This window comes from Salmo salar, chromosome ssa03 (assembly GCF_905237065.1).
Source record: "Salmo salar chromosome ssa03, Ssal_v3.1, whole genome shotgun sequence".
NCBI classification, from domain to species: Eukaryota; Metazoa; Chordata; class Actinopteri; order Salmoniformes; family Salmonidae; genus Salmo; species Salmo salar.
The window spans coordinates 80941806-80966563 of NC_059444.1; the positions used below are offsets into that span (position 1 = coordinate 80941806).

At 45.7% G+C, this 24758-nt stretch overlaps 1 protein-coding gene across 3 annotated transcripts in view; it reads left to right on the plus strand.

Moving 5' to 3' along the window:
• LOC106606602 (septin-9) overlaps positions 1-24758 on the plus strand; it is a 157842-nt gene that overhangs the window by 27020 nt on the left and 106064 nt on the right. Inside the window, exon 1 of one of the 3 annotated variants that reach the window (XM_014202919.2) lies at positions 2683-2775. The exons of the other annotated variants lie outside the window; for them this stretch is intronic. Coding sequence (XP_014058394.1) covers positions 2754-2775 — 22 coding nt within the window. The 5' untranslated portion in view covers positions 2683-2753. Of the gene's footprint in view, positions 1-2682; positions 2776-24758 lie in introns of those variants that run through there. 3 annotated transcript variants of the gene reach the window in all.

Consider the following 24758-nt stretch of genomic DNA (forward strand, 5'->3'; position numbering starts at 1 on the left):
ACAGTTTTTCAATTCCTCATCAATCCATGGAGCCTTAACCGTTCTAACAGTCAGTTTCTTAACAGGTGCATGTTTATCAATAACTAGATGAAGCAATTTCATAAATTCATGAAGTGCAGCATCTGGATGCTCCTTATTAAAGACATCAGACCAACAAATATTTTTAACATCCACATAAGAGCCACAGCAACATCTATTGTATGATCTCTTATACACTATTTTAGGCCCAGCTTTTGGAACTTTGGCTTTCCTGGATATAGCCACTATATCGTGATCACTGCATCCAATGGGAACGGATACAGGTTTAGAACAAAGTTCTACAGTATTAGTACAAATGTGGATGATCTTGTTTCTGTAGTGTTTGTAAACACCGTGTTAGGTTGATTAATAACCTAAACCAGATTACAGGCACTGGTTACAGTAAGAAGCTTCCTCTTGAGCGGACAGCTTGATGAAAACCAGTCACTATTCAGATCCCCAAGAAAGTAGACCTCTCTGTTTACATCACATACAATATCAAGCATTTCACACATATTATTTAAATACTGACTGTGAGCACTGGGTTTCAGTGAAAAAGATTGAAAGAGCACGAGTACGACAGTGAGACAGATTGAGATAATGATCGAAAACTTTATAAGCACTAACTATTTACTACTGCTACTGTGTGTGCGTGTGCGTGCGTGCGTGTGTGTAGGTGGGTGTTTGTGCGTGTGTTTGTGTGTGTGTTCATGTGTGTGTATTCATGTGTGTGTGTGTGCACGTGTGTGGGTAACAGCCAAGCGCTGGCATGAGGTTGCAGGCTGTGGCTGTGGCTCACCACTGAGGCCTCCTCCTCTCAGTGGGAAGAGCAAACTCCTTCTGCAGCATCAGCAATTCAGAGAGGGGTGGGGGGGGGGAGTAGCGCCTGGAGCACCGAGTTGGGGAGAGGGACACACACACAGCCTGTGTATGAGCACATGTCCTTGCAGGATGTGCACTCAAGCCACAGGAATCTGACAGGCAATGAGGCAGCCAGATACTGTACTATGCAGGCTAACAGACAGGCTAGGATACACACACTGACAGACAGGTTTATAGGGATATACACAGGAATTTTTACTATTAGCTGTGTGTGTGTGTGTGCGTTTATGTGTGTGCGTGCTTGCGTGTGTTTGTGTTCTCAGGTGTGTGTGTGACAGGCAGAGTGACAGACAGGCAGAGTGACAGACAGGCAGAGCTAACAGGTAGACAGGCAGACTGGGTTATGGGAAGTGTTTAGAGGTGTGAATGAGACCCATCCTGCCAGCAGACCCCCTGATGCTGTCTCTGCAGGGCATGTGTGTCAGAGCAGGGGAGCAGGGTGGGGTGGGGGGGACTATGGAGGCTGGCAGGGGTGTGTGCCCTGTGCCCGGATGTGAGGGAGGGGGCTGGGTGGGTTGGGAAGTAGAGGGAGATGCCCCACACAAAGCCTCTCCTGGTGGGGCTGAGTTATGAGCAGACAGGAGGTAGATGGGCCTTAGGAGGAGAGTGCTGTTGTACGGTAATCTGTAGAATACACACATGTGCAGGCACACACACACACGCATGGACACACACACACGCACGCACGCACGCACGCACACACGCAAACACACGCAAACACACACACACACACACACACACACACACACACACACACACACACACACACACACACACACACACACACACACACACACACTCCAACACCTCAACTCTCCTGGCCTGGAATAAGGAATGATCAGTACAGAACCATAATTCTAACCCTAAACCTAACCCCTAAGCCTAAAATAGCTTTTTCCTTGAGGGGACCGGCAAAATGTCCTTGTTTAACTCTTCTTGTGAGGTCTTCTGGTCCCCACAAGGATAGTAAAACCAAAAACACACCAACACACACACAAACACACACAGACACACACAGGACTGGTAGAAGTCCATCTGTAGTCTTTGAATATTGTCTCTGACAGTGGCTGTATTGTCCATGGCCATGCCCTCTGGGTGACTGTGTTCAGTTAGTAGTCAGGAGACTGATCTCTATAGGCGAGGAAGACTCTATGGTCTATGTTGCTGTACAGACAGGTCTATCAGACAGTGGGTTATTGGGGCCATGGAGAGGAGAGGGTTATTTTAGGCTAACTCTAAGGAGCTCACATCACATGGTCCTTCAGGGTTTCTGCTTCCAAGATACAATGCTGCTACAGTCTTATGGCAAGGCAGAGAAAGAAGGAAAGAAAGAAAGAAACAGAGAAATAGAGTGAGAGAGAGAGAGAGAGAGAGAGAGAAAGAAAGAGAGAGAGATAGAGAGAGAGTGGGGGAGAGAGAAGAAGAAGGGGAATGGAGAGTGGGAATGAAGAGAAAGAATAACAAGAGCTCCATATGATCAGCACATGGGCATGCCGTAATTCTGGACACATTCATTAGCAGAACAGACTGAAAAATCTAACAGTGGAGAGAGAGAGAGAGAGAGAGAGAGAGAGAGAGAGAGAGAGAGAGACGGAGAGAAAGAGAGAGGAAGAGAAAGAGAGAGAGGGAAAGACAGACAAGCAGGGGAGGGAGGGAGGGGGAGGGAGGGAGGGAGGGAGGGAGGGAGGGAGGGAGGGAGGGAGGGAGGGAGGGGGGAGGGAGGGAGGGGAAAAGAGAGGAAGAGAGGGCGCGAGCGAGCGAGCGAGCTAGCAAGGGGGGGAGAAAGGGGAAGTCCAGAAGGAGAGAGGAAAAAAGCAGACACTTCATGAGGCTGTGGAGGGAGTGATCTGGATATGGAGGGAGACAAATTCTCAGGTAAGACACAGGAACTCAGCCAAACTGGACTCTCATCACAGGGGAATAGTACTTTTCAGCTCTTCAGCAAACTATCTATTCAAACACCCAGAGTTTGGGTATTTTCCTCTCTCTATTTTCTGGTTTTAAGGCTTTAGCTAAGCTGCAGTTTGCAGATACAGCGTAGAGGGTTTTTGGACCTGTCCTTTGCCATGTGTCTGTCTGTCTCTTTGTCTTTCTCTCTCTCTCTCTCTCTCTCTCTCTCTCTCTCTCTCTCTCTGGCTGTCTGGTCGATGAGTTACAGTAGCTAGGATTTCATGTGTGAGACTGACCGGCACAGAGTGATCTAATCTGTGTGACAGCCAGGACAGTGGGACAGAGCTGTACGGCTCCTTGATTCTTTCTCTTTCTCTGGGTGACTTACTTACTCAGTTATCTATTGGTTCATTGAATTAGCTTGACAGGGACAGTGCACACGAATCAACATTTCAGTGTTCACATCAATGTAAATGTGTTAAAGCTTGCTATGAAGCTAATTTCCATCTGTAGGTCCGTAGTCCTCCTCTCATGTTCGTCTGTGGTGTGAAAACAGGAAAAGTGATGTTTGAACAGTACTACTTTTGTCCCCGTGGCTCCGGTGGCGAGCGACCGTCAGTGTGGGTAGAGATACTCTCTATTGGCAGGGGGACGGTTTTTCCACACTATTCTCACTTTTTCCAAATTGTCTGATTCCTGAAGTTGATGTGATTTTCCTCATAAAGTGCATCTGTCATCGGTGTCCATAGAGAACGCATTAGGCTTCAGTTTGTCTGTGAATGCATGTATGTGGATGTGTGTGTACATGTATGTTAAAATCATCCGTGGAGAAACACCTTCAGTACCTTAATGGTGCTTTTATGAGTGTTTGTGGAGTATTGTAAAAACTCTAAATGCTGGAGTGGAAAACAGAGAATGGCTGTAACTGTAGGGCAGACAGCACAGGTGCCCTTCCTTGTCCTGTAGCACCTACTGTTTAAAGTCTGGTGTAGCGTCCCAAATGGCACCCTATTCCCTATATAGTGCCCTATGGGCCCTGGTCAAAAGTAGTGCACTATATAGGGAATACGGTGCCATTTGGGATGAAGCCTGGACCAGGGTGAGATCACCAACGATGAAGCCTGGACCAGGGTGAGATCACCAACGATGAAGCCTGGACCAGGGTGAGATCACCAACGATGAAGCCTGGACCATCGAAGCCTGGACCAGGGTGAGATCACCAACGATGAAGCCTGGACCAGGGTGAGATCACCAACGATGAAGCCTGGACCAGGGTGAGATCACCAACGATGAAGCCTGGACCAGGGTGAGATCACCAACGATGAAGCCTGGACCAGGGTGAGATCACCAACGATGAAGCCTGGACCAGGGTGAGATCACCAACGATGAAGCCTGGACCAGGGTGAGATCACCAACGAAGCCCCCGTTTCCAGGTGCTTCCTTCAGGGAGCTGTAATGGCTTCTGCAGGAGTGTGTGTGCTTGTGTGTGTGTTCATGCATGCGTGTGTGTGTATATGCGCATGTGTGCGTGTGATCATGTGTATGTGTACACGATTACATCCACAAGTGTGTACTGGCACCACAGTGTATGCTATCTGACCCTCCACTGACTGGTCACACTGTGTTTTGACCGCACACATCAGGGATCACAGCCATGCACCTTCAATCTCAAACGACTGTATACTATGCTGAATGATAGTATCTTATCAAACCACTGTGTAAATGTACTTGTTGCCTGGCCTGAATACAGTGGAATATGACACACTTTAAAGTTTGCTTTCTTTGTTTGTAGGAGTGATTTGTAATTTTTCCAGGAGAAACACACATACACATAAAATACACATAAAACACATACAGCTAGCTGATAACTGTCACTATAGAGGGACATATACAGCAGATGCTGTATTCAGCATGATGATAACAGCTGATAACGTCACTATAGAGGGACATATACAGCAGATGCTGTATTCAGCATGATGATAACAGCTGATAACTGTCACTATAGAGGGACATATACAGCAGATGCTGTATTCAGCATGATGATAACAGCTGATAACTGTCACTATAGAGGGACATATACAGCAGATGCTGTATTCAGCATGATGATAACAGCTGATAACTGTCACTATAGAGGCACATATACAGCAGATGCTGTTAATTCGCATGATGATAACAGCTGATAACTGTCACTATAGAGGGACATATACAGCAGATGCTGTATTCAGCATGATGATAACAGCTGATAACTGTCACTATAGAGGGACATATACAGCAGATGCTGTATTCAGCATGATGATAACAGCTGATAACTGTCACTATAGAGGGACATATACAGCAGATGCTGTATTCAGCATGATGATAACAGCTGATAACTGTCACTATAGAGGGACATGTACAGCAGATGCTGTATTCAGCATGATGATAACAGCTGATAACTGTCACTATAGAGGGACATATACAGCAGATGCTGTATTCAGCATGATGATAACAGCTGATAACTGTCACTATAGAGGGACATATACAGCAGATGCTGTTAATTCGCATGATGATAACAGCTGATAACTGTCACTATAGAGGGACATATACAGCAGATGCTGTATTCAGCATGATGATAACAGCTGATAACTGTCACTATAGAGGGACATATACAGCAGATGCTGTATTCAGCATGATGATAACAGCTGATAACTGTCACTATAGAGGGACATATACAGCAGATGCTGTATTCAGCATGATGATAACAGCTGATAACTGTCACTATAGAGGGACATATACAGCAGATGCTGTATTCAGCATGATGATAACAGCTGACGAACAGTTAATAACTGTGACACTCACACAGTGACCTGACTGAGACCTTTCTAAGACACACGACTAACATACTGAACAGCCTCCAGCCATCCCCTAACCTCTAATAAACAGCCTCCAGCCATCCCCTAACCTCTAATAAACAGCCTCCAGCCATCCCCTAACCTCTAATGAACAGCCTCCAGCCATCCCCTAACCTCTAATAAACAGCCTCCAGCCATCCCCTAACCTCTACTGAACAGCCTCCAGCCATCCCCTAACCTCTAATGAACAGCCTCCAGCCATCCCCTAACCTCTAATGAACAGCCTCCAACCAACCCCCAACCTCTAATGAAGAGCCTCCAGCCATCCCCTAACCTCTAATGAACAGCCTCCAACCAACCCCTAACCTCTAATGAACAGCCTCCAGCCATCCCCTAACCTCTACTGAACAGCCTCCAGCCATCCCCTAACCTCTACTGAACAGCCTCCAGCCATCCCCTAACCTCTACTGAACAGCCTCCAACCAACCCCCAACCTCTAATGAAGAGCCTCCAGCCATCCCCTAACCTCTAATGAACAGCCTCCAACCAACCCCCAACCTCTAATGAAGAGCCTCCAGCCATCCCCTAACCTCTACAGAACAGCCTCCAGCCATCCCCTAACCTCTACAGAACAGCCTCCAGCCATCCCCTAACCTCTAATGAACAGCCTCCAGCCATTCCCTAACCTCTACTGAAGAGCCTCTAGCCATCCCCTAACCTCTAATGAACAGCCTCCAGCCATCCCCTAACCTCTACTGAACAGCCTTCAGCCATCCCCTAACCTCTAATGAACAGCCTCCAGCCATCCCCTAACCTCTAATGAACAGCCTCCAACCAATCCCCAACCTCTAATGAACAGCCTCCAGCCATCCCCTAACCTCTACTGAACAGCCTCCAGCCATCCCCTAACCTCTAATGAACCGCCTCCAGCCATCCCCTAACCTCTAGTGAACAGCCTCCAGCAATCCCCTAACCTCTACTGAACAGCCTCCAGCCTCCAGCCATCCCCTAACCTCTAGTGAACAGCCTCCAGCCATCCCCTAACCTCTAATGAACAGCCTCCAGCCATCCCCTAACCTCTACTGAACAGCCTCCAGCCATCCCCTAACCTCTACTGAACAGCCTCCAGCCATCCCCTAACCTCTAATAAACAGCCTCCAGCCATCCCCTAACCTCTACTGAACAGCCTCCAGCCATCCCCTAACCTCTAATAAACAGCCTCCAGCCATCCCCTAACCTCTAATAAACAGCCTCCAGCCATCCCCTAACCTCTAATAAACAGCCTCCAGCCATCCCCTAACCTCTAATAAACAGCCTCCAGCCATCCCCTAACCTCTAATAAACAGCCTCCAGCCATCCCCTAACCTCTAGTGAACAGCCTCCAGCCATCCCCTAACCTCTAATAAACAGCCTCCAGCCATCCCCTAACCTCTAGTGAATAGCTCCCAGCCATCCCTTAACCTTGGGGTGGCAGGTAGCCTAGTGGTTAGAGTGTTGGGCCAGTAACTGAAAGGTTTCTAGATCAAGGTGACAAGGTAAAAATCTGTTGTTCTACCCCTGAACAAGGCAGTTAACCCACTGTTTCTAGGCTGTCATTGTAAATAAGAATTTGTTCTTAACTGACTAAATAAATACAAATATGTAAAAAATTTTATTAAAAAAGCTCTCCCTTAACCTCTCACCAGTCGCTTCCCTCTCAATAGAGAGAAACAGGCTACTATATCATCTTACTACAGTATCCATAGAGAACTCTGTTGTTACAGTACATAACTTCTTGGAATATGTTAGAGATATTTTGCTCTTTGGTTTGCTGCTTAAATATAACGTTAATACTGTTTGGGTTGGACTGGACGGTATCCAAAAGTGGATGTTTTCCAGTGCAGTATTGCTTATTACCACAAGGTGGCGGTGTTGAGTTTCAGGCACTCTCCTCTGTGGAGGAACTGTGGTAAAATTGTTGTTTTCCAATACACTGGCTTTTGCCCATTTCTTTCAATAATGATGGATCGTGTGTAACAAGAGAAGCTCAGAGCAGTAGTTGGCGCAACTCTGGGGTCTCTGGTGTTTTTAAAGGGGACAGACTGACACACTGGTCTGTAGCTGAGTATCTGTCTATTCTACAGTATCTCTGCAGAGGCAGATTTCGGCTCGTGTTATTGGATGCAACTGATCAGAGATACTTCCTTGAACTCTGTGCCTGGTGTTTTGCCTAGGTTACCATGGAGACATGGCTGTGTAGATGCTGTGAAACTGATTGGGGTTGGTGATTATAATGCTAACATGTTAACATGATAAAGATAGTATTATTGAAGAGAGAGAGATGGAGGACAACGAAAGGAGGAGATACAGAAAGAAAGAAAGATCTATTCCTGATGGAGGACAGCTGCTCTGTCTATTTACTGAGTCATTCCATCCCCATGTGTGAGGGGGTTACCTAGACAGACACACACACACACACACACACACACACACACACACACACACACACACACACACACACACACACACACACACACACACACACACACACACACACACCATAATACCATGGACCCAGTACCCACTACCAAGGCTTTGTGTGACTGTACAATGTATGAGGGCACCTCTTTCAAACAGGTGTTTGTGATTAAAGTTTCCTTTGTAAAGCCCTAACCTCTTGCTATGCATTTGCTTAAGGACAGCTGTGACCACAGCTGCTTGTATGTATGTATGTGTGTGTGTGTGCGTGTGTGTGCTTGCGTGCCTGTGTGTGTGAGTGAATGTGCCATGTTAAACCCACAGGGCGTGGCTGACTGAGTCAGGTCTTGACATTCTATAGTGCCCAATTGGCCTATTTTACTCTGTATTCCACACACATATAAGCTCAATAATCAAAGTCCTATTCTGTACTGTAGGGAGTAGACTGGTCTGGTTCTATTCTGTACTGTAGGGAGTAGACTGGATCTGGTTATATTCTGTACTGTAGGGAGTAGACTGGTCTGGTTCTATTCTGTACTGTAGGGAGTAGACTGGTCTGGTTCTAGGGAGTAGACTGGATCTGGTTCTATTCTGTACTGTAGGGAGTAGACAGGTCTGGTTCTATTCTGTACTGTAGGGAGTAGACTGGATCTGGTTCTATTCTGTACTGTAGGGAGTAGACTGGATCTGGTTCTATTCTGTACTGTAGGGAGTAGACTGGATCTGGTTCTATTCTGTACTGTAGGGAGTAGACTGGTCTGGTTCTATTCTGTACTGTAGGGAGTAGACTGGTCTGGTTCTATTCTGTACTGTAGGGAGTAGACTGGTCTAGTTCTATTCTGTACTGTAGGGAGTAGACTGGATCTGGTTCTATTCTGTACTGTAGGGAGTAGACTGGATCTGGTTCTATTCTGTACTGTAGGGAGTAGACTGGTCTGCTTCTATTCTGTACTGTAGGGAGTAGACTGGTCTGGGTCTATTCTGTACTGTAGGGAGTAGACTGGTCTGCTTCTATTCTGTACTGTAGGGAGTAGACTGGATCTGGTTATATTCTGTACTGTAGGGAGTAGACTGGTCTGGTTCTATTCTGTACTGTAAGGAGTAGACTGGTCTGGTTCTAGGGAGTAGACTGGATCTGGTTCTATTCTGTACTGTAGGGAGTAGACTGGATCTGGTTCTATTCTGTACTGTAGGGAGTAGACTGGTCTGGTTCTATTCTGTACTGTAGGGAGTAGACTGGTCTGGTTCTATTCTGTACTGTAGGGAGTAGACTGGATCTGGTTCTATTCTGTACTGTAGGGAGTAGACTGGTCTGCTTCTATTCTGTACTGTAGGGAGTAGACTGGTCTGGGTCTATTCTGTACTGTAGGGAGTAGACTGGTCTGCTTCTATTCTGTACTGTAGGGAGTAGACTGGATCTGGTTATATTCTGTACTGTAGGGAGTAGACTGGTCTAGTTCTATTCTGTACTGTAGGGAGTAGACTGGATCTGGTTCTATTCTGTACTGTAGGGAGTAGACGGGATCTGGTTCTATTCTGTACTGTAGGGAGTAGACTGGTCTGGTTCTATTCTGTACTGTAGGGAGTAGACTGGTCTGGTTCTATTCTGTACTGTAGGGAGTAGAATGGATCTGGTTCTATTCTGTACTGTAGGGAGTAGACTGGTCTAGTTCTATTCTGTATTGCAGGGAGTAGACTGGTCTGGTTCTATTCTGTACTGCTGGGAGTAGACTGGTCTGGTTCTATTCTGTACTGTAGGGAGTAGACTGGTCTGGTTCTATTCTGTACTGTAGGGAGTAGACGGGATCTGGTTCTATTCTGTACTGTAGGGAGTAGACAGGTCTGGTTCTATTCTGTACTGTAGGGAGTAGACTGGTCTGGTTCTATTCTGTACTGTAGGGAGTAGACTGGTCTGGTTCTATTCTGTACTGTAGGGAGTAGACTGGTCTGGTTATATTCTGTACTGTAGGGAGTAGACTGGTCTGGTTCTGTTCTGTACTGTAGGGAGTAGACTGGATCTGGCTCTATTCTGTACTGTTGGGAGTAGACTGGTCTGGTTCTATTCTGTACTGTAGGGAGTAGACTGGATCTGGTTATATTCTGTACTGTAGGGAGTAGACTGGTCTGGTTCTATTCTGTACTGTAGGGAGTAGACTGGATCTGGTTATATTCTGTACTGTAGGGAGTAGACTGGTCTGGTTCTATTCTGTATTGTAGGGAGTAGACTGGTCTGGTTCTATTCTGTACGGGGAGTAGACTGGATCTGGTTCTATTCTGTACTGTAGGGAGTAGACTGGTCTGGTTCTATTCTGTACTGTAGGGAGTAGACTGGATCTGGTTCTATTCTGTACTGTAGGGAGTAGACTGGATCTGGTTCTATTCTGTACTGTAGGGAGTAGACAGGTCTGGTTCTATTCTGTACTGTAGGGAGTAGACTGGTCTGGTTCTAGGGAGTAGACTGGATCTGGTTCTATTCTGTACTGTAGGGAGTAGACTGGATCTGGTTCTATTCTGTACTGTAGGGAGTAGACTGGATCTGGTTCTATTCTGTACTGTAGGGAGTAGACTGGATCTGGTTCTATTCTGTACTGTAGGGAGTAGACTGGTCTGGTTCTATTCTGTACTGTAGGGAGTAGACTGGTCTGGTTCTAGGGAGTAGACTGGATCTGGTTCTATTCTGTACTGTAGGGAGTAGACTGGTCTGCTTCTATTCTGTACTGTAGGGAGTAGACTGGTCTGGGTCTATTCTGTACTGTAGGGAGTAGACTGGTCTGCTTCTATTCTGTACTGTAGGGAGTAGACTGGATCTGGTTATATTCTGTACTGTAGGGAGTAGACTGGTCTGGTTCTATTCTGTACTGTAGGGAGTAGACGGGATCTGGTTCTATTCTGTACTGTAGTGAGTAGACTGGATCTGGTTCTATTCTGTACTGTAGGGAGTAGACTGGTCTAGTTCTATTCTGTATTGTAGGGAGTAGACTGGATCTGGTTCTATTCTGTACTGTAGGGAGTAGACTGGTCTGGTTCTATTCTGTACTGTAGGGAGTAGACTGGTCTGGTTCTATTCTGTACTGTAGGGAGTAGACTGGTCTGGTTCTATTCTGTACTGTAGGGAGTAGACTGGATCTGGTTCTATTCTGTACTGTAGGGAGTAGACTGGATCTGGTTCTATTCTGTACTGTTGGGAGTAGACTGGTCTGGTTCTATTCTGTACTGTAGGGAGTAGACTGGTCTGGTTCTATTCTGTACTGTAGGGAGTAGACTGGTCTGGTTCTATTCTGTACTGTAGGGAGTAGACTGGATCTGGTTCTATTCTGTACTGTAGGGAGTAGACTGGATCTGGTTCTATTCTGTACTGTAGGGAGTAGACTGGTCTGGTTCTATTCTGTACTGTAGGGAGTAGACTGGTCTGGTTCTATTCTGTACTGTAGGGAGTAGACTGGTCTGGTTCTAGGGAGTAGACTGGATCTGGTTCTATTCTGTACTGTAGGGAGTAGACTGGATCTGGTTCTATTCTGTACTGTAGGGAGTAGACTGGATCTGGTTCTATTCTGTACTGTAGGGAGTAGACTGGATCTGGTTCTATTCTGTACTGTAGGGAGTAGACTGGATCTGGTTCTATTCTGTACTGTAGGGAGTAGACTGGATCTGGTTCTATTCTGTACTGTAGGGAGTAGACTGGTCTGGTTCTAGGGAGTAGACTGGATCTGGTTCTATTCTGTACTGTAGGGAGTAGACTGGTCTGCTTCTATTCTGTACTGTAGGGAGTAGACTGGTCTGGGTCTATTCTGTACTGTAGGGAGTAGACTGGTCTGCTTCTATTCTGTACTGTAGGGAGTAGACTGGATCTGGTTATATTCTGTACTGTAGGGAGTAGACTGGTCTGGTTCTATTCTGTACTGTAGGGAGTAGACTGGATCTGGTTCTATTCTGTACTGTAGGGAGTAGACTGGTCTAGTTCTATTCTGTACTGTAGGGAGTAGACTGGATCTGGTTCTATTCTGTACTGTAGGGAGTAGACGGGATCTGGTTCTATTCTGTACTGTAGGGAGTAGACTGGTCTGGTTCTATTCTGTACTGTAGGGAGTAGACTGGTCTGGTTCTATTCTGTACTGTAGGGAGTAGACTGGTCTGGTTCTATTCTGTACTGTAGGGAGTAGACTGGATCTGGTTCTATTCTGTACTGTAGGGAGTAGACTGGTCTAGTTCTATTCTGTACTGTAGGGAGTAGACTGGATCTGGTTCTATTCTGTACTGTAGGGAGTAGACTGGATCTGGTTCTATTCTGTACTGTAGGGAGTAGACTGGTCTAGTTCTATTCTGTACTGTAGGGAGTAGACTGGATCTGGTTCTATTCTGTACTGTAGGGAGTAGACTGGATCTGGTTCTATTCTGTACTGTAGGGAGTAGACTGGTCTGGTTCTATTCTGTACTGTAGGGAGTAGACTGGATCTGGTTCTATTCTGTACTGTAGGGAGTAGACTGGTCTGGTTCTATTCTGTACTGTAGGGAGTAGACTGGATCTGGTTCTATTCTGTACTGTAGGGAGTAGACTGGTCTGGTTCTATTCTGTACTGCTGGGAGTAGACTGGTCTGGTTCTATTCTGTACTGTAGGGAGTAGACTGGTCTGGTTCTATTCTGTACTGTAGGGAGTAGACTGGATCTGGTTCTATTCTGTACTGTAGGGAGTAGACTGGATCTGGTTCTATTCTGTACTGTTGGGAGTAGACTGGTCTGGTTCTATTCTGTACTGTAGGGAGTAGACTGGTCTAGTTCTATTCTGTACTGTAGGGAGTAGACTGGTCTGGTTCTATTCTGTACTGTAGGGAGTAGACTGGTCTGGTTCTAGGGAGTAGACTGGATCTGGTTCTATTCTGTACTGTAGGGAGTAGACTGGATCTGGTTCTATTCTGTACTGTAGGGAGTAGACTGGTCTGCTTCTATTCTGTACTGTAGGGAGTAGACTGGTCTGGGTCTATTCTGTACTGTAGGGAGTAGACTGGTCTGCTTCTATTCTGTACTGTAGGGAGTAGACTGGATCTGGTTATATTCTGTACTGTAGGGAGTAGACTGGTCTAGTTCTATTCTGTACTGTAGGGAGTAGACTGGATCTGGTTCTATTCTGTACTGTAGGGAGTAGACGGGATCTGGTTCTATTCTGTACTGTAGGGAGTAGACTGGTCTGGTTCTATTCTGTACTGTAGGGAGTAGACTGGTCTGGTTCTATTCTGTACTGTAGGGAGTAGAATGGATCTGGTTCTATTCTGTACTGTAGGGAGTAGACTGGTCTGGTTCTATTCTGTATTGCAGGGAGTAGACTGGTCTGGTTCTATTCTGTACTGCTGGGAGTAGACTGGTCTGGTTCTATTCTGTACTGTAGGGAGTAGACTGGTCTGGTTCTATTCTGTACTGTAGGGAGTAGACGGGATCTGGTTCTATTCTGTACTGTAGGGAGTAGACAGGTCTGGTTCTATTCTGTACTGTAGGGAGTAGACTGGTCTGGTTCTATTCTGTACTGTAGGGAGTAGACTGGTCTGGTTCTATTCTGTACTGTAGGGAGTAGACTGGTCTGGTTATATTCTGTACTGTAGGGAGTAGACTGGTCTGGTTCTGTTCTGTACTGTAGGGAGTAGACTGGATCTGGCTCTATTCTGTACTGTTGGGAGTAGACTGGTCTGGTTCTATTCTGTACTGTAGGGAGTAGACTGGTCTGGTTCTATTCTGTACTGTAGGGAGTAGACTGGATCTGGTTCTATTCTGTACTGTAGGGAGTAGACTGGATCTGGTTCTATTCTGTACTGTAGGGAGTAGACTGGTCTAGTTCTATTCTGTATTGTAGGGAGTAGACTGGTCTGGTTCTATTCTGTACTGCTGGGAGTAGACTGGTCTGGTTCTATTCTGTACTGTAGGGAGTAGACTGGTCTGGTTCTATTCTGTACTGTAGGGAGTAGACTGGTCTGGTTCTATTCTGTACTGTAGGGAGTAGACTGGATCTGGTTCTATTCTGTACTGTAGGGAGTAGACAGGTCTGGTTCTATTCTGTACTGTAGGGAGTAGACTGGTCTGGTTCTAGGGAGTAGACTGGATCTGGTTCTATTCTGTACTGTAGGGAGTAGACTGGATCTGGTTCTATTCTGTACTGTAGGGAGTAGACTGGATCTGGTTCTATTCTGTACTGTAGGGAGTAGACTGGATCTGGTTCTATTCTGTACTGTAGGGAGTAGACTGGTCTGGTTCTATTCTGTACTGTAGGGAGTAGACTGGTCTGGTTCTAGGGAGTAGACTGGATCTGGTTCTATTCTGTACTGTAGGGAGTAGACTGGTCTGCTTCTATTCTGTACTGTAGGGAGTAGACTGGTCTGGGTCTATTCTGTACTGTAGGGAGTAGACTGGTCTGCTTCTATTCTGTACTGTAGGGAGTAGACTGGATCTGGTTCTATTCTGTACTGTAGGGAGTAGACTGGTCTGGTTCTATTCTGTACTGTAGGGAGTAGACGGGATCTGGTTCTATTCTGTACTGTAGGGAGTAGACTGGATCTGGTTCTATTCTGTACTGTAGGGAGTAGACTGGTCTGGTTCTATTCTGTACTGTAGGGAGTAGACTGGATCTGGTTCTATTCTGTACTGTAGGGAGTAGACTGGTCTGGTTCTATTCTGTACTGCTGGGAGTAGACTGGTCTGGTTCTATTCTGTACTGTAGGGAGTAGACTGGTCTGGTTCTATTCTGTACTGTAGGGAGTAGACTGGATCTGGTTCTATTCTGTACTGTAGGGAGTAGACTGGATCTGGTTCTATTCTGTACTGTTGGGAGTAGACTGGTCTGGTTCTATTCTGTACTGTAGGGAGTAGACTGGTCTGGTTCTATTCTGTACTGTAGGGAGTAGACTGGTCTGGTTCTATTCTGTACTGTAGGGAGTAGACTGGATCTGGTTCTATTCTGTACTGTAGGGAGTAGACTGGATCTGGTTCTATTCTGTACTGTAGGGAGTAGACTGGTCTAGTTCTATTCTGTACTGTAGGGAGTAGACTGGTCTGGTTCTATTCTGTACTGTAGGGAGTAGACTGGTCTGGTTCTAGGGAGTAGACTGGATCTGGTTCTATTCTGTACTGTAGGGAGTAGACTGGATCTGGTTCTATTCTGTACTGTAGGGAGTAGACTGGATCTGGTTCTATTCTGTACTGTAGGGAGTAGACTGGATCTGGTTCTATTCTGTACTGTAGGGAGTAGACTGGATCTGGTTCTATTCTGTACTGTAGGGAGTAGACTGGATCTGGTTCTATTCTGTACTGTAGGGAGTAGACTGGTCTGGTTCTAGGGAGTAGACTGGATCTGGTTCTATTCTGTACTGTAGGGAGTAGACTGGTCTGCTTCTATTCTGTACTGTAGGGAGTAGACTGGTCTGGGTCTATTCTGTACTGTAGGGAGTAGACTGGTCTGCTTCTATTCTGTACTGTAGGGGAGTAGACTGGATCTGGTTATATTCTGTACTGTAGGGAGTAGACTGGTCTGGTTCTATTCTGTACTGTAGGGAGTAGACTGGATCTGGTTCTATTCTGTACTGTAGGGAGTAGACTGGTCTAGTTCTATTCTGTACTGTAGGGAGTAGACTGGATCTGGTTCTATTCTGTACTGTAGGGAGTAGACGGGATCTGGTTCTATTCTGTACTGTAGGGAGTAGACTGGTCTGGTTCTATTCTGTACTGTAGGGAGTAGACTGGTCTGGTTCTATTCTGTACTGTAGGGAGTAGACTGGTCTGGTTCTATTCTGTACTGTAGGGAGTAGACTGGATCTGGTTCTATTCTGTACTGTAGGGAGTAGACTGGATCTAGTTCTATTCTGTACTGTAGGGAGTAGACTGGATCTGGTTCTATTCTGTACTGTAGGGAGTAGACTGGATCTGGTTCTATTCTGTACTGTAGGGAGTAGACTGGATCTGGTTCTATTCTGTACTGTAGGGGAGTAGACTGGATCTGGTTCTATTCTGTACTGTAGGGAGTAGACTGGATCTGGTTCTATTCTGTACTGTAGGGAGTAGACTGGTCTGGTTCTATTCTGTACTGTAGGGAGTAGACTGGATCTGGTTCTATTCTGTACTGTAGGGAGTAGACTGGTCTGGTTCTATTCTGTACTGTAGGGAGTAGACTGGATCTGGTTCTATTCTGTACTGTAGGGAGTAGACTGGTCTGGTTCTATTCTGTACTGCAGGGAGTAGACTGGTCTGGTTCTATTCTGTACTGTAGGGAGTAGACTGGTCTGGTTCTATTCTGTACTGTAGGGAGTAGACTGGATCTGGTTCTATTCTGTACTGTAGGGAGTAGACTGGATCTGGTTCTATTCTGTACTGTTGGGAGTAGACTGGTCTGGTTCTATTCTGTACTGTAGGGAGTAGACTGGTCTAGTTCTATTCTGTACTGTAGGGAGTAGACTGGTCTGGTTCTATTCTGTACTGTAGGGAGTAGACTGGTCTGGTTCTAGGGAGTAGACTGGATCTGGTTCTATTCTGTACTGTAGGGAGTAGACTGGATCTGGTTCTATTCTGTACTGTAGGGAGTAGACTGGATCTGGTTCTATTCTGTACTGTAGGGAGTAGACTGGATCTGGTTCTATTCTGTACTGTAGGGAGTAGACTGGATCTGGTTCTATTCTGTACTGTAGGGAGTAGACTGGATCTGGTTCTATTCTGTACTGTAGGGAGTAGACTGGTCTGGTTCTAGGGAGTAGACTGGATCTGGTTCTATTCTGTACTGTAGGGAGTAGACTGGTCTGCTTCTATTCTGTACTGTAGGGAGTAGACTGGTCTGGGTCTATTCTGTACTGTAGGGAGTAGACTGGATCTGGTTATATTCTGTACTGTAGGGAGTAGACTGGATCTGGTTCTATTCTGTACTGTAGGGAGTAGACTGGATCTGGTTCTATTCTGTACTGTAGGGAGTAGACTGGATCTGGTTCTATTCTGTACTGTAGGGAGTAGACTGGTCTGGTTCTATTCTGTACTGTAGGGAGTAGACTGGATCTGGTTCTATTCTGTACTGTAGGGAGTAGACTGGATCTGGTTCTATTCTGTACTGTAGGGAGTAGACTGGATCTGGTTCTATTCTGTACTGTTGGGAGTAGACTGGTCTGGTTCTATTCTGTACTGTAGGGAGTAGACTGGTCTAGTTCTATTCTGTACTGTAGGGAGTAGACTGGTCTGGTTCTATTCTGTACTGTAGGGAGTAGACTGGTCTGGTTCTAGGGAGTAGACTGGATCTGGTTCTATTCTGTACTGTAGGGAGTAGACTGGATCTGGTTCTATTCTGTACTGTAGGGAGTAGACTGGATCTGGTTCTATTCTGTACTGTAGGGAGTAGACTGGATCTGGTTCTATTCTGTACTGTAGGGAGTAGACTGGATCTGGTTCTATTCTGTACTGTAGGGAGTAGACTGGATCTGGTTCTATTCTGTACTGTAGGGAGTAGACTGGTCTGGTTCTAGGGAGTAGACTGGATCTGGTTCTATTCTGTACTGTAGGGAGTAGACTGGTCTGCTTCTATTCTGTACTGTAGGGAGTAGACTGGTCTGGGTCTATTCTGTACTGTAGGGAGTAGACTGGTCTGCTTCTATTCTGTACTGTAGGGAGTAGACTGGATCTGGTTATATTCTGTACTGTAGGGAGTAGACTGGTCTGGTTCTATTCTGTACTGTAGGGAGTAGACTGGATCTGGTTCTATTCTGTACTGTAGGGAGTAGACTGGTCTAGTTCTATTCTGTACTGTAGGGAGTAGACTGGATCTGGTTCTATTCTGTACTGTAGGGAGTAGACGGGATCTGGTTCTATTCTGTACTGTAGGGAGTAGACTGGTCTGGTTCTATTCTGTACTGTAGGGAGTAGACTGGTCTGGTTCTATTCTGTACTGTAGGGAGTAGACTGGTCTGGTTCTATTCTGTACTGTAGGGAGTAGACTGGATCTGGTTCTATTCTGTACTGTAGGGAGTAGACTGGTCTAGTTCTATTCTGTACTGTAGGGAGTAGACTGGATCTGGTTCTATTCTGTACTGTAGGGAGTAGACTGGATCTGGTTCTATTCTGTACTGTAGGGAGTAGACTGGTCTAGTTCTATTCTGTACTATAGGGAGTAGACTGGATCTGGTTCTATTCTGTACTGTAGGGAGTAGACTGGATCTGGTTCTATTCTGTACTGTAGGGAGTAGACTGGACTGGTTCTATTCTGTACTGTAGGGAGTAGACTGGATCTGGTTCTATTCTGTACTGTAGGGAGTAGACTGGTCTGGTTCTATTCTGTACTGTAGGGAGTAGACTGGATCTGGTTCTATTCTGTACTGTAGGGAGTAGACTGGATCTGGTTCTATTCTGTACTGTTGGGAGTAGACTGGTCTGGTTCTATTCTGTACTGTAGGGAGTAGACTGGTCTGGTTCTATTCTGTACTGTAGGGAGTAGACTGGATCTGGTTCTATTCTGTACTGTTGGGAGTAGACTGGTCTGGTTCTATTCTGTACTGTAGGGAGTAGACTGGTCTGGTTCTATTCTGTACTGTAGGGAGTAGACTGGATCTGGTTCTATTCTGTACTGTAGGGAGTAGACTGGATCTGGTTCTATTCTGTACTGTAGGGAGTAAACTGGTCTGGTTCTATTCTGTACTGTAGGGAGTAGACTGGTCTAGTTCTATTCTGTACTGTAGGGAGTAGACAGGTCTGGTTCTATTCTGTACTGTAGGGAGTAGACTGGTCTGGTTCTATTCTGTACTGTAGGGAGTAGACTGGATCTGGTTCTATTCTGTACTGTAGGGAGTAGACAGGTCTGGTTCTATTCTGTACTGTAGGGAGTAGACTGGTCTAGTTCTATTCTGTACTGTAGGGAGTAGACAGGTCTGGTTCTATTCTGTACTGTAGGGAGTAGACTGGTCTGGTTCTATTCTGTACTGTAGGGAGTAGACTGGTCTAGTTCTATTCTGTACTGTAGGGAGTAGACTGGTCTGGTTCTATTCTGTACTGTAGGGAGTAGACTGGATCTGGTTCTATTCTGTACTGTAGGGAGTAGACTGGATCTGGTTCTATTCTGTACTGTAGGGAGTAGACTGGATCTGGTTCTATTCTGTACTGTAGGGAGTAGACTGGTCTGGTTCTATTCTGTACTGTAGGGAGTAGACTGGTCTGGTTCTAGGGAGTAGACTGGATCTGGTTCTATTCTGTACTGTAGGGAGTAGACTGGTCTGCTTCTATTCTGTACTGTAGGGAGTAAACTGGTCTGGGTCTATTCTGTACTGTAGGGAGTAGACTGGTCTGCTTCTATTCTGTACTGTAGGGAGTAGACTGGATCTGGTTATATTCTGTACTGTAGGGAGTAGACTGGTCTGGTTCTATTCTGTACTGTAGGGAGTAGACTGGATCTGGTTCTATTCTGTACTGTAGGGAGTAGACTGGTCTAGTTCTATTCTGTACTGTAGGGAGTAGACTGGATCTGGTTCTATTCTGTACTGTAGGGAGTAGACGGGATCTGGTTCTATTCTGTACTGTAGGGAGTAGACTGGATCTGGTTCTATTCTGTACTGTAGGGAGTAGACTGGTCTAGTTCTATTCTGTATTGTAGGGAGTAGACTGGATCTGGTTCTATTCTGTACTGTAGGGAGTAGACTGGTCTGGTTCTATTCTGTACTGCTGGGAGTAGACTGGTCTGGTTCTATTCTGTACTGTAGGGAGTAGACTGGTCTGGTTCTATTCTGTACTGTAGGGAGTAGACTGGATCTGGTTCTATTCTGTACTGTAGGGAGTAGACTGGATCTGGTTCTATTCTGTACTGTTGGGAGTAGACTGGTCTGGTTCTATTCTGTACTGTAGGGAGTAGACTGGTCTGGTTCTATTCTGTACTGTAGGGAGTAGACAGGTCTGGTTCTATTCTGTACTGTAGGGAGTAGACTGGATCTGGTTCTATTCTGTACTGTAGGGAGTAGACTGGATCTGGTTCTATTCTGTACTGTAGGGAGTAGACTGGTCTAGTTCTATTCTGTACTGTAGGGAGTAGACTGGTCTGGTTCTATTCTGTGCTGTAGGGAGTAGACTGGTCTGGTTCTAGGGAGTAGACTGGATCTGGTTCTATTCTGTACTGTAGGGAGTAGACTGGATCTGGTTCTATTCTGTACTGTAGGGAGTAGACTGGATCTGGTTCTATTCTGTACTGTAGGGAGTAGACTGGATCTGGTTCTATTCTGTACTGTAGGGAGTAGACTGGATCTGGTTCTATTCTGTACTGTAGGGAGTAGACTGGATCTGGTTCTATTCTGTACTGTAGGGAGTAGACTGGTCTGGTTCTAGGGAGTAGACTGGATCTGGTTCTATTCTGTACTGTAGGGAGTAGACTGGTCTGCTTCTATTCTGTACTGTAGGGAGTAGACTGGTCTGGGTCTATTCTGTCTGTGTAGACTGGTCTGCTTCTATTCTGTACTGTAGGGAGTAGACTGGATCTGGTTATATTCTGTACTGTAGGGAGTAGACTGGTCTGGTTCTATTCTGTACTGTAGGGAGTAGACTGGATCTGGTTCTATTCTGTACTGTAGGGAGTAGACTGGTCTAGTTCTATTCTGTACTGTAGGGAGTAGACTGGATCTGGTTCTATTCTGTACTGTAGGGAGTAGACGGGATCTGGTTCTATTCTGTACTGTAGGGAGTAGACTGGTCTGGTTCTATTCTGTACTGTAGGGAGTAGACTGGTCTGGTTCTATTCTGTACTGTAGGGAGTAGACTGGTCTGGTTCTATTCTGTACTGTAGGGAGTAGACTGGATCTGGTTCTATTCTGTACTGTAGGGAGTAGACTGGTCTAGTTCTATTCTGTACTGTAGGGAGTAGACTGGATCTGGTTCTATTCTGTACTGTAGGGAGTAGACTGGATCTGGTTCTATTCTGTACTGTAGGGAGTAGACTGGTCTAGTTCTATTCTGTACTGTAGGGAGTAGACTGGATCTGGTTCTATTCTGTACTGTAGGGAGTAGACTGGATCTGGTTCTATTCTGTACTGTAGGGAGTAGACTGGTCTGGTTCTATTCTGTACTGTAGGGAGTAGACTGGATCTGGTTCTATTCTGTACTGTAGGGAGTAGACTGGTCTGGTTCTATTCTGTACTGTAGGGAGTAGACTGGATCTGGTTCTATTCTGTACTGTAGGGAGTAGACTGGATCTGGTTCTATTCTGTACTGTTGGGAGTAGACTGGTCTGGTTCTATTCTGTACTGTAGGGAGTAGACTGGTCTGGTTCTATTCTGTACTGTAGGGAGTAGACTGGATCTGGTTCTATTCTGTACTGTTGGGAGTAGACTGGTCTGGTTCTATTCTGTACTGTAGGGAGTAGACTGGTCTGGTTCTATTCTGTACTGTAGGGAGTAGACTGGATCTGGTTCTATTCTGTACTGTAGGGAGTAGACTGGATCTGGTTCTATTCTGTACTGTAGGGAGTAGACTGGTCTGGTTCTATTCTGTACTGTAGGGAGTAGACTGGTCTAGTTCTATTCTGTACTGTAGGGAGTAGACAGGTCTGGTTCTATTCTGTACTGTAGGGAGTAGACTGGTCTGGTTCTATTCTGTACTGTAGGGAGTAGACTGGATCTGGTTCTATTCTGTACTGTAGGGAGTAGACAGGTCTGGTTCTATTCTGTACTGTAGGGAGTAGACTGGTCTAGTTCTATTCTGTACTGTAGGGAGTAGACAGGTCTGGTTCTATTCTGTACTGTAGGGAGTAGACTGGTCTGGTTCTATTCTGTACTGTAGGGAGTAGACTGGTCTAGTTCTATTCTGTACTGTAGGGAGTAGACTGGTCTGGTTCTATTCTGTACTGTAGGGAGTAGACTGGTCTGGTTCTATTCTGTACTGTAGGGAGTAGACTGGTCTGGTTCTATTCTGTACTGTAGGGAGTAGACTGGTCTGGTTCTATTCTGTACTGTAGGGAGTAGACTGGTCTAGTTCTATTCTGTACTGTAGGGAGTAGACTGGTCTGGTTCTATTCTGTACTGTAGGGAGTAGACTGGTCTGGTTCTATTCTGTACTGTAGGGAGTAGACTGGTCTGGTTCTATTCTGTACTGTAGGGAGTAGACAGGTCTGGTTCTATTCTGTATTGTAGGGAGTAGACTGGTCTGGTTCTATTCTGTACTGTAGGGAGTAGACTGGATCTGGTGCTATTCTGTACTGTAGGGAGTAGACTGGTCTGGTTCTATTCTGTACTGTAGGGAGTAGACTGGTCTGGTTCTATTCTGTACTGTAGGGAGTAGACAGGTCTGGTTCTATTCTGTACTGTAGGGAGTAGACTGGATCTGGTTCTATTCTGTACTGTAGGGAGTAGACAGGTCTGGTTCTATTCTGTACTGTAGGGAGTAGACTGGATCTGGTTCTATTCTGTACTGTAGGGAGTAGACTGGTGTAGTTCTATTCTGTATTGTAGGGAGTAGACTGGATCTGGTTCTATTCTGTACTGTAGGGAGTAGACTGGTCTGGTTCTATTCTGTACTGTAGGGAGTAGACTGGATCTGGTTCTATTCTGTACTGTAGGGAGTAGACTGGTCTGGTTCTGTTCTGTACTGTAGGGAGTAGACTGGATCTGGTTCTATTCTGTACTGTAGGGAGTAGACTGGATCTGGTTCTATTCTGTACTGTAGGGAGTAGACTGGTCTGGTTCTATTCTGTACTGTAGGGAGTAGACTGGTCTGGTTCTATTCTGTACTGTAGGGAGTAGACAGGTCTGGTTCTATTCTGTACTGTAGGGAGTAGACGGGATCTGGTTCTATTCTGTACTGTAGGGAGTAGACTGGATCTGGTTCTATTCTGTACTGTAGGGAGTAGACTGGTCTGGTTCTAGGGAGTAGACTGGATCTGGTTCTATTCTGTACTGTAGGGAGTAGACTGGTCTGCTTCTATTCTGTACTGTAGGGAGTAGACTGGTCTGGGTCTATTCTGTACTGTAGGGAGTAGACTGGTCTGCTTCTATTCTGTACTGTAGGGAGTAGACTGGATCTGGTTATATTCTGTACTGTAGGGAGTAGACTGGTCTGGTTCTATTCTGTACTGTAGGGAGTAGACTGGATCTGGTTCTATTCTGTACTGTAGGGAGTAGACTGGTCTAGTTCTATTCTGTACTGTAGGGAGTAGACTGGATCTGGTTCTATTCTGTACTGTAGGGAGTAGACGGGATCTGGTTCTATTCTGTACTGTAGGGAGTAGACTGGTCTGGTTCTATTCTGTACTGTAGGGAGTAGACTGGTCTGGTTCTATTCTGTACTGTAGGGAGTAGACTGGTCTGGTTCTATTCTGTACTGTAGGGAGTAGACTGGATCTGGTTCTATTCTGTACTGTAGGGAGTAGACTGGTCTAGTTCTATTCTGTACTGTAGGGAGTAGACTGGATCTGGTTCTATTCTGTACTGTAGGGAGTAGACTGGATCTGGTTCTATTCTGTACTGTAGGGAGTAGACTGGTCTGGTTCTATTCTGTACTGTAGGGAGTAGACTGGTCTGGTTCTATTCTGTACTGTAGGGAGTAGACAGGTCTGGTTCTATTCTGTACTGTAGGGAGTAGACGGGATCTGGTTCTATTCTGTACTGTAGGGAGTAGACTGGATCTGGTTCTATTCTGTACTGTAGGGAGTAGACTGGTCTGGTTCTAGGGAGTAGACTGGATCTGGTTCTATTCTGTACTGTAGGGAGTAGACTGGTCTGCTTCTATTCTGTACTGTAGGGAGTAGACTGGTCTGGGTCTATTCTGTACTGTAGGGAGTAGACTGGTCTGCTTCTATTCTGTACTGTAGGGAGTAGACTGGATCTGGTTATATTCTGTACTGTAGGGAGTAGACTGGTCTGGTTCTATTCTGTACTGTAGGGAGTAGACTGGATCTGGTTCTATTCTGTACTGTAGGGAGTAGACTGGTCTAGTTCTATTCTGTACTGTAGGGAGTAGACTGGATCTGGTTCTATTCTGTACTGTAGGGAGTAGACTGGTCTGGTTCTATTCTGTACTGTAGGGAGTAGACTGGTCTGGTTCTATTCTGTACTGTAGGGAGTAGACTGGTCTGGTTCTATTCTGTACTGTAGGGAGTAGACTGGATCTGGTTCTATTCTGTACTGTAGGGAGTAGAATGGTCTAGTTCTATTCTGTACTGTAGGGAGTAGACTGGATCTGGTTCTATTCTGTACTGTAGGGAGTAGACTGGATCTGGTTCTATTCTGTACTGTAGGGAGTAGACTGGTCTAGTTCTATTCTGTACTGTAGGGAGTAGACTGGATCTGGTTCTATTCTGTACTGTAGGGAGTAGACTGGATCTGGTTCTATTCTGTACTGTAGGGAGTAGACTGGTCTGGTTCTATTCTGTACTGTAGGGGAGTAGACTGGATCTGGTTCTATTCTGTACTGTAGGGAGTAGACTGGTCTGGTTCTATTCTGTACTGTAGGGAGTAGACTGGATCTGGTTCTATTCTGTACTGTAGGGAGTAGACTGGATCTGGTTCTATTCTGTACTGTGGGAGTAGACTGGATCTGGTTCTATTCTGTACTGTAGGGGAGTAGACTGGTCTGGTTCTATTCTGTACTGTAGGGAGTAGACTGGATCTGGTTCTATTCTGTACTGTAGGGAGTAGACTGGATCTGGTTCTATTCTGTACTGTAGGGAGTAGACTGGATCTGGTTCTATTCTGTACTGTAGGGAG